General features: G+C 31.3%; 1 protein-coding gene across 1 annotated transcript; it reads right to left on the bottom strand.

Moving 5' to 3' along the window:
• On the bottom strand, positions 7,209 to 9,221 carry LOC104700742 (heavy metal-associated isoprenylated plant protein 3-like). The gene is made up of 5 exons (XM_010416305.2): positions 9,118 to 9,221; positions 8,823 to 9,012; positions 8,050 to 8,243; positions 7,651 to 7,738; positions 7,209 to 7,524 (listed from the first exon to the last, which is right to left on the bottom strand). Exons 2-5 carry the CDS (start codon positions 8,992 to 8,994, stop codon positions 7,235 to 7,237), a joined length of 744 nt encoding a protein of 247 aa, XP_010414607.1. The 5' UTR covers positions 8,995 to 9,012; positions 9,118 to 9,221; the 3' UTR covers positions 7,209 to 7,234.

Here is an 11,239-nt window from a genome sequence, read left to right on the forward strand (position 1 = left end):
ACAAATGTATGTTTGAATATAGAAATGTAAGGAGGAGTACGTATATATAAGGAAGAATAGTACAAAGAGGATAAGAAAGAAGAGGAAGAAATAAGAAGGTTAAGTGAGTAAGAGAGACCAAAGCATGTGGCTTAGTTGGTTGTTTGCCTTCTTTTGAATTTTCCACGAAAGCGGTTTCCATTGTAAGTTATAATTTTCTATTTTTTATTTCTTTCTGTTTACCGTCTGTAAAATTAAAACAGAGAAAGCTCAACCATAACGACCTAGCTAGAAAACCCACTAAGATTATGGAAAATACTTGGGTTCACTCATAGGGTGAACCCTTTTGTTCACTAAGATATGATTAGTTTTTAAGGTTGTTATCTATATATAGGTTTTATTTTTGAAGTGCCTTTAGATTTTCAAACTTCTTACAAATAGTTTATCTAATTTTAGCCTTTTTTAATTGTTTAACTTTAATAACTCAAAATTGTGTCTCATTTTTTCTTAGAGTAACTCCATTGGGAGTATCTACTATCTACAGACTTAATGTATTAAAAAAAAAAAAAAAACAACTCGTGGTATCCTAATAAGAATCTCATCTCACACTTGTCTTTTTACTATTTTTTAAAAAAATTCTAACTAATTTAAATTTGATTAAACAATTAAATTATATTACTAAAATGTTATTTTAGGTACTTGAATGAATTTTTTAATTGACGGAGGGCTCTTATTTTCAGTTGAACCCACAGAGATCTAGGGAAAAAATAACTTATTTGATATGATTAAAGATTCTGCTAATTAATAAACGAATATGCATGCCGTATATAGCTTTTGCTGCATCAACCCACAACCTTCAACGTACACCCGTTGTGTATAACTGAGAACAGATGTTTTTTTTTTTTTTTTTTTTTTTTTTGTGTTAAAATAACAGATGTGTTGAAAAACGTGTTTACCGAATGACCGTGAATTTAATATCCATTCAGTAATTTACATGTTTATAAAAGTATACACTATCAATGATTTTTTTTTTAATGTAAAACAAGTTATAGCTATCTGATTTTCGTGTAGATGGACAGACGATCACAAAAATTCATAAATAAAAAATCTTAGATTTCCGTGAACACTTTTTTACAGCACGTTTTTCAAATTTGATAATATATTTTATAATATATATGTAATTATGTTTTTTTTATATAAAACTATATATATATATATATAATAATGTATATTAATTAAATATTAAATTTAAAAGTTGAACATGGTGAGGGCCAACAAGCCAGACAAGTCCAACGTAATGGTAGAGTGATCTGACTGGTTGTGCGAAGACGGACAGATTCTAGTTGATCTCTCTTTTTTTTTCCCCCAATATTTTTAACTAGAGGTATGTTTTTGAAATTCATGAAATTTTGGGTGTGTGACAAAAAAAAGTTATAATTCTATGAACATGTTTATGAATAATGTTACCCAACTGATCCAATGTACCTCTTCTATTGATTTAGATTCTAATTGGTTAACCTCATTGGCCTTATTTCTTTTGAAACAAATAAAACAGAAAACCGAAAAACAAAACTAAGCTCTTATAACTTCATGAGTTTTGTTATGCATGAAAACAAAAATTAAGCAAACAACGTCGCCGGCTATACCATTTCATCATATTTTTCACGTTCAATCCACATAGATCGTTTGTAATGTCATCTATATATATATCACGTATACACAGTACTTTGCGTCCTTGTGAACTGTATATATAGTAGCAGTGTATCACTAGCTTTGTATCTCTGCATGCAATGTCATGGTCGGTTTCGTACTACATTTATATCATATACATGTGAATTCAAAATGATGTTTTCAATTATTTTATTTCTTTTGGACGGCTAAATATTTTCACATATTTTCATGTTTAATGACCCGTTTGAGATACTAATAATTTTTGTGATTAAGGATATTGTAGTTGTTATATAGACAGTTGATCGAAGATTTATTGGTCATCTTGTGTCATAATATATATATATATATATATGTATATATATATTAAGGATATATATATCATGATCTACACCTCGTTCAACTAATAAAACAGAAAATTCTAATAAAATAAAATACTGTTATTAGTCCACGAGCATCACTTAAAAATGGATTCCACCTTGACATTTTCGTCTCTCTCTACGAATGAAGAAGAACGAGCTCTGAGAAATAAGTATGCAATTGTTGCTAATTTACTCAATTATTAACTTAAAGCTGTGTAAATTTATTATGTTATTGTTATGTAACGACACTTCCTCCCTAGGTGTAAGATAATAGGGCTTGATGCCTAGCTTCAATTATTGTATCAACATGCAATGCATGGACGTGTCATACAAACAGTGTCAGTCGAATCTAGAATGGGACGCAATTGATTCATGTGTTTGTCATGCGTACGTACGTTTATTTACCATATCTCTCCGAATCAAATTTCTTATCTATTGAGTAACCAATGTGCAAGGCTGCAAAACTATGCACATATCCGAGATAGGTTAAGACCTATCTTTCCGTTTTCTTCAATTTTCTTTGTTCTTGTTCTTATTTTTCTTTGTTATTCTAATTTATATATGTATTTTCTGAGTTTTTTTTTATAAAATTTGCCACAGAAAAATCTCATGAGCAATAGTGATCTTTGCATCAAATCTATATATAAAAGAAAATTGATTTGAAATATATTTTATTATGACATTCTTTTTAGATATATATAGCTTTGTTAAAACTTCTGACTTATATATCATGCTTTCATTGTACATCTTGGAAAAAAGAAGACATAAATTATGGGAAGATTTATTATTGTAAATCTAAAAATTATATAAATTTGACGTCAAAAGAAAAAAATTAAAGTTATGCCTTTTTCACCTACCAAATGTATGTGGGGGAAAACGATAAAAATACAATGATTTTTGTTCTATTATGATAAAACTTATATTTTTTTATACGAATTCCTGATCAACCTTCCAAACGAAAATAAACCCATTATTCAACACAAAAATGAGACGGTTAAGTAATTTACATACTTACGCACACTAATTACCTCGTACCAGCAATAATAGTTTTTGAAAACAACAAGTTATACCATAACATAAAAAACAGTAGTCGGCATGCAACACGGAAACATGTAGCAATAGAAGAATGGTCCTTGTCCAAAAGAGACACTTTTGAACGTCAGTCCAAGGAGAAAACTTGTTTATAATATCTTAGAACTACATGACTAAATAGCAACACCATCTTGACATAATATGACCTAGCTAGTTGATTAGACATATGATTGCGTAAATAATTCCACGTTCTTCTTTCCGAATTTATATTATTGGGAAGTTGGGAAAAAGTTGAGAAAAAGGGCATATAAATGTCGTTGGCAGAGCACTGTCCATATTAAATTTTGAAAGCTACTTGACTATAGTCTCCGCTATAACCGCGGGCTGGTCCGACACGGTCTTTATTTGTTTATCGTCTTCTTGTTTTCGATATATATGGATTTTGCACTTTTTGTTCAACTCTATAGATACATTAACCAGCTAATATATGCAAGTGAATGAAAATTTGGTAGGATATTTTGATTAAGAAAACATTAACCAACAAATTAAGTTATTGAGCTATAAACAAAACTAGATAATTAATATCATCTACAAATATCTAGGTACAAAAGCAAAGGAAAGTATCTAATCTATTGATGATTACACTAATTGGTGATATCATACTCGTTGTGCCTAAACGTTGGACCCAATATAGCTTAGTCAACAAAAGTTTGAGATTTGTTCAGTTAGCGGAAAAGAGATATTTTCTTTAATTTGCTTAAACGGTAAAGTTGGTTTTTGTTTTTTGTTCTTATCCCTCAAAGTATATGAAACAACATACATAATTTTTCATGCATATAGCATATATATATAGAATAATTAAGTAATGTTATATTTAGTGGCTACTTCGGATCATGGTCTCTTAATTAACATGGTAAATTATTTCAACCAGTAGACCAATATAAGTTGGTTACCACATGATTTTTTTTTGAATTTAATGTTAACTTATATTTAAACAAAAAAGAAGGTTTTTACAACTAATGAATCAGATAATAGAGAAAATAGAGTTTAAAACTTTGAACATAAACTTGGTTGAAGGACTAAATGAAATCGTAAGTCACGTCCTAGTCAAGCAAGTTTACAAAATACGTATTTTAACTTTTAAGATAGATTCATGTCTTATGTGCTAAATATCAACCCGAGGTGCATTACTGCAATAGAGTTAAACGAGTCCAAGGACCATATATGTTCTTTAAATGTAAGATCTCAAACCTGATTTGGAGAAAGATTTTGCTCCGCACGAACTTTAATGCGCAAACACGCATGCATATCATATATGTTATAACCAATATCTTATCGTGGGGCGTAAAAGCTTGAAACATGACATACAATATGTTATATGTGTAAGGAACTCTACTTGGACCAATCCGTATGTCGATTTGTAAGAATAAGAACTAAAAAGGGCATGACAAAAACTAGGCAAAGATTACACCCCAAAAAAAAACTAGGCAAAGAGAAGCATTCCATAAATATGGTAAATCAATTAACTAGAACAATCGCTTACATCCAAACAAACACCAACTAATTCGTTATATATTAGGTATCACTTACGTGTTTTTTTTAAAAATCAAATAATAATGAAAAGTGAAAATGACGACACTATAGTTAGAACAAAAATTCATTGTTGGTCTAGAGAGGTTTCTAGCGGTCGGAGTCTCAACCACTGTCTTGGTAATTGGTATGTCTTCGAGCAATCATCCGAGATTCGCTCTGAAAAACAAGATATTTGGGTAGAGCGGGTCCGGATTATAGAATGCGGATTTGAATTGACGATATTTTCAATTATAATAATATTTTAAATTATTTATATGATATTATATGTTTTTCAGATTTTCAAAATATCTGGATGGAGAATATTTTTTAATTATTGATGTTAAATTAATATATAATAAATTGTTTCTTAAGATTTTATATTATAAAAATGACTCATTGGTAATATGTAATCATATATTACATAGTAGATAGAGAAATTTAGCAAAAAAATTCTAAAATTCCAAAAATAGCAATATATTACAAAGTTAATCTTTCAAAATTAAACTCTAAATTCAAAATATTAAACCCTATCCCTCCAAACTATACCCTAAATATGAAATTGAGAACCCAAACCCAAAAAAACAATTCTAAAAATTAATTTTAAATATTGCAATGTGTTAAATAGTACTATTTTTGGACGTTTATGAAATGTGTGATATATCCATAAAACTTGTTTTAATGCTATTTTAGAATATTTCTCTAATACATATATATTACCTCCTCCTCCTTCTATATATATTACCATTTCATTGTTAAGAACTGTTTACTTTTTATCTAATAAAAGTAACTGTTTTGTTTTATCTATTTTTATTCGGGGAAAATGTCAATTAAATCATGAACTTACCCAAAAACGTCAATTAAACCCTGAACTTTCCCTAAGGCCATTTAAATAATCTATTTGTGTTGCCAATTCTAATTAAACATCAAACTTTTCTAAAAACGCCAAAATCCACATTTCAGAAAATTGGGTAACAGAGTAACTAACCTCCGTTTAACATCCATTAACATCTGTTAGATTAACCTGTTAGAATAAAACGACGTTTGAACTCAATTACGTTTGTAGGAGAAAGAGTTGAAGATCCACCGTGAGACAAATCCACAGTGGGAAGATCTCGAAAACAAGGTTTCATGTTTATTTAGAGAATTAGGGATTAGAGAGTGATCTGATTAAAAAAAAAAGGATTAGAGAGTGAAGTGATTTGGGGATTTTTTGGGTTTGTGAAATTAGGGATTAGAGATCGAAGTAATTTGGGGATTTCGAGTTCAAGCGTCGTTTTATTCTAATGGGTTAATCTAACAGGTGTTAAATGGAGCTTAGTTGCTCTGTTACCCAATTTTGCGAAATTGGCGTTTTTAGAAAAGTTTGATGTTTAATTAGAATTGACAACACAAATAGATGATTTAAATGGCTTTAGGGAATGTTCATGATTTAATTGGCGTTTTTGGGTAAGTTCATGATTTAATTGACATTTTTCCCATTTTTATTCTGGAATCTCCTGAATTTTTTTGGCAATACAGAACAGTTTTTGACTATTTTTTTGTGGAAGCAAAGAATTTACTATTTTTGATCTATTTTTACTCTGTAACCTCCTACAAAGTTTTGGCCAGAAAGAACACTGTTTAACTAAAATTCAAGTCCAAATTTACTGTGTGAAAAATTCGGTCCTCACAATAAAAAAACGTACACTAAAACCACTATAAATTAATAAACACTATAAATTAATAAATTTTGCTGGTCCCAAGTCGGGCCAGTGTAAAAATTAACAATATTCGATAAGATAATAAGATAATAATTTTTTCGAAATCTCCTTATAAAATATGGTCCCAATAATATCATAAATTAATAATTATGTAAATTTATATATATATATATATATACTGATATAATAGTGTATGTTTCTCCTAAAGCTCAATTCTATAGAACAATTGTAATGTTGTATTTTCAACCTATAATGATATCTCTAAAATATTTTATAACATGTCATACAAATAATTAAATTTAAAGTTTTAATTTTTAGATATGCATCATTTACAATTTGATAATTTGACAGATTATTAAAATAGGAGAATTGATATTATTATTCATAGATTTGAATTTATGTGTCTCATGTGTATAAGTCAATTTGTCTATAATATTTGTAATTTATTGTAAATAGTGCTTTCTAAATATTACAAGTTCAATTCCTAAACCATAAAATTTATAACATCCGAAAGTTTAATCTTATTTTGCTATAGTTGTTCCAATTCATAATTTTTTAAAAAATAAACAATTAAAAATATATCTATAAATTAATAATTATTAATTTACACTATAAAATAATAATTATTAATTTATAGATAAATTAATATCACTATAAATTAATAAAATGTCTTAGTCCAACATTATTAATTTATAGAGCTTTACTGTACTGTCCTTGCAAATGCAATAAGCTCTCAAAATAATGAAATAGTGTATTTTTACTACTCATGTGATACAAGACCATCACAATATATCCGTCAGACTTTTCCTACTTCTTTCTCTTTTCTGTTCCCTACTTAGTTTATTTACCTCCTACTATATATATATATATATATATCCAAATGTTGCCATATACTCCAAATGTTTTTATTAGCCTCGAAAATCACATAACGCTGCAAAAGCTTTGATCCTCCTCACTGAAAAAACCAGTCATTGGGCCTTCTGGGAACCGGCAAGGCCCAAGCCCATGAGTGCAACCATAACAAGGTTGACCCGGAGACCCGACTTTGGTGATTCCCTCTGCATTGTCTTTCTCTTTCTTCTTCTTCTCAGGCACGACGTGGACTGTTTTCTTCATCTTACGTTTCACATTCTCTGTCACATTCTTAACATCCATCGCCCCCATGACTGTTACCGTTTCCTTCTCCTTGTCCGTTTTGACCTGATACACTCCTGTTGACACATTTACTCAAATGATGTTAAGACAAAGTTCTGTTTTGACGTTTGAGTCAAACTCAATACACAAAGTTCTGTAGCAGTCAAAAATAGTGGAAACCATAGGAGATGAATAACTCTGACCTTTGGTGTTACGGATAGTCTTGTAAATCCTCTTGATGCAGCCATCACATGAGCAATTCAGCTTCAGTACCACTGTAGTCACAGCAACCTAAACAAGAAAGTCAAAAACAGATTATAAAGTCATAGCAAGTATTGTGAACGGCTAGATTAGCTACTTATCCAGTAGGAGCACCTAGAAGATAATGGCTAGTTGGCTACGGTACATTTTCTACAAAGGAATGCGGTTTGTAATCTCAGTTGATGAATGTTACTTGAGCAGCAAGTAATCCTGAGAAACATCTACCTCTTGATACTACGACATTCTAGTCATAGTTGAATCAGCAGTTGTGCGAGACATATACAAGAAATGGAGTGCAAACTTATGCAATAAATGTATCTGAAGCTGAATTTAGAGCATACCACAGTCTGAGCCTTATTATCATTAGACTTTTTCTCATCCTTCTCTTTGGTTTTTTTCTTTGGTTTAGGTGATATAAGCTCCACCTTCTTCTTGCTCTTCTTCTGCAGTTTCTCAGCAGTCTTCACTGGATCCTCCATAAACCCAATCAGAGTCAGCTTGTTCGAAACAGGTTCTGGCCTCACTGTTTCAACTCCTGAGACAGTTAAACCAATCAGAAAAAAAGTTAATGAGATTACTGAGCAACCAAAACGATCATAAAACAAGGATCCATCCACAAACCCATAAAACACAAGAGATTCAACTCTTCACAGATCCTGCGTTTCAACATGGTAGAAACAGAGGTTTTTATGATTCTCAAATCAGATCTAAATCGTAAAGGGGTTTAACAAAAACTTCACAATCGATTCACAGTACTCAGAAACCATTACTAGAGAAGATCTAACCAAAAGAAGATTAAGACGAAGGAAGGAGAAGATAAAACGTAATATACAGAGATCAAAATCGTCAGGGTTTAGGGTTTAACAGAGAGTTCACAGTCGATTTCACGATGCTTTCAAACCATATCAGAGAAGAAACAAACCAAAACGGTCAAAACACAGACGATTCGACTCAGATTCAGCACAACGTAACCACGAAAATCCAATAAAATTTAGAAATCAAACTCGATTCTTGTACTGTTCCACTGTTCGATTGAAAGCAAAAACGATTGTTTACAAAAAAAAAAAAGGATGAAGAATCATGGAGTACCGATTTCGATTTCTAGGGTTTATACCTTCCAAACGACGAGCTAATCGTACGATTCGAGCGATACAACCATCACAGTGCATATCAACCTTAAGAACGACGGTGACTGGCGTCGTCGTAGCCGTACTGTTCTGTTTCTTCTGCTTCTTCTCCTCAGCTTCAACATGATCTCCGTAACATTCACAAAACACGTTCTCCATCTTCGTCTCGATCGTCTTCTACAACAGGTTAAAAAAAAACGAATCAATCACACAGAAGAAAACAAACAAAATCGGAGACGCAATTTGCAGAGAGAAAAAAAAGCAGAGAGAGAGAGAGAGAACCTTTGATGAATCTCTGAGATTTCGAGTCTATCGAGGTTTCAACAACATAGTTGGGAGAAGATAGAAGACGACGAAAAGTTTCAGAGACGGCTGCGTAACAGAAGGGTCTGTGTTTATGTGTGTGTGTGTGTGTGAGTGAGAGGTTCACAGTACCGTACACTTTTGTTGTTAGTCCTTTCTCTTTTACTCAGCTTTTTTTTTTCCCCCATTTTCCTCTTTTTATCAAACTTGCATTAAATGAGGTATATAATAAGGTATATTAAAAACTTTATTTTTCTTTAATAAATATTGAAATTACCAAAACACTTTTGTAATTAGAGATATTCGATTTTATTTTATTTTGGTTATGTGTGGAATATTGATACAATACTTATATTTCTTTACAACTTAGGTGTAACAAGTTGAAAAACTGGAGTAAAACGTGAGTGTAGAGGTGGAAAATGAGATATTTACATAACTATAAATACAACTTGCGGCACTTATTTTAATCAGTCACGTTAAGCAGATTGTATAACATTATACACATTTTGAACTTGTTTTCGTTGATTTAGAAATCTATTGTTAAATGTGTATGATGGACTAGTGTATGCATCTATTGTTAAATGTGTATGATTTAGAAATCTATTGTTAAATGTGTATGATGGCTAGTAAGTTAATGTATGCATCTTAACAAATATGTTGTACTGTTTTTTCATAACCATATTTTCATCGTACGTATCTTTAATTTTCAAAAAACAATTTAACACTATGAATTACGAAATAATCAACTAAGATAGAAAAAAAGGGAGTAAATTGCACGAGAAATTTTGATAGTTATTTTTAATAAAGTTGTAAAACAATCATAATTCTTTATTTACGACGACGATGACATAAATGGAGAACCTATAATTTAGCTAAAAAATGTGCATGGTTACTTACTGATGGTACCACGCTGAAGGCTGAAGCTAGACTAGATATTTCGAACCAATGCTTTCTTCACCACCTTCAAGTAGGTAGCCATCTTGTGCTTGATCATTTTCATAGAATTTATTGAATATCAAGTTTTTAGATTTGTTACAAAAATCCAACTTTTGGGTTTCTTAGATTAATAGTTGTCAACCCAAGATAAACTAGCATTGCTATTTGCTAACGTTTGTCAAGATCATGAATTCTCCACTCCCGAAATCTGGATGGTTAATGTTATATACTTATATTTGACAGTAACAATTCAGGATATGTGATACTGAATGTAGCTAACGATTATTAACTTGAATGTGATCTTATGAATGAAACGGGGTGACAATTCGTATTCTGGTGAATAATTGTTGCCAAAGAAAAAATAAAAATAAATCGAACCTTCTAAGTCAACGAGAGACTTCTGACTTCTGAGTATTGATCTGTTACCGTTTAGTGTTCCGTTTCAACTCCCGCAACTCCGTTAGAAATTTTCCGTTTAACCTTTTAATGAAGAAGAAAAGAGAAAAAAAAACACACACACAGAGAGAACTCTCACTTTCATTCTCATGTTGTTCATCTTTTCATCGATAGTGGAAGGGAGAGAGAGAGAGAGAGAGAGAGAGATCAAGTGAATTTCGAAACTCTCAGATCTGGGAAATGAGAGCTTCTTAGATCTATGATTTTTCGAATCTGTTGATCCATTTTTCTCGCACAAATCGTCCCTCTGGATCTGATTTTCATCAGCTTTGTAATTTGTACCGCTCCGGCCTGGATACAACAACAATCATGAATCCTTTCTCTTCCGGGACGCGTCTCAGGTTAAGATTTCACTTTGCTTCCGATCTCTAACTATAGTAATTTGCGATACTTTCCATTGTTGCGGTTTTGATTTCTAAAATCCGTAATGTAGCTTTGATTCTTTAAGTTTTCTACTGGGGAATCTGTATATTTTGTCGGCAAAATTCAATTCGGAAAGTGAAATTGTATTGGTGGATTATGGAAGTGAGAGATTAGGCATGTTGTAATTGTATTAATCAATCCTCTTAAGCTTTGTGCTAGTGTTACAGTAATACAGTTTACTTTGCTTGGATTCATCATTTGTTGATGTTTGCAGCGACATGATTAGGGCTATACGTGCAAGTAAAACCGCTGCTGAGGAACGTGCTGTTGTAAGGAAAGAATGTGC

This window comes from Camelina sativa, chromosome 7 (genome assembly GCF_000633955.1).
Source record: "Camelina sativa cultivar DH55 chromosome 7, Cs, whole genome shotgun sequence".
Classification (NCBI taxonomy): domain Eukaryota; kingdom Viridiplantae; phylum Streptophyta; class Magnoliopsida; order Brassicales; family Brassicaceae; genus Camelina; species Camelina sativa.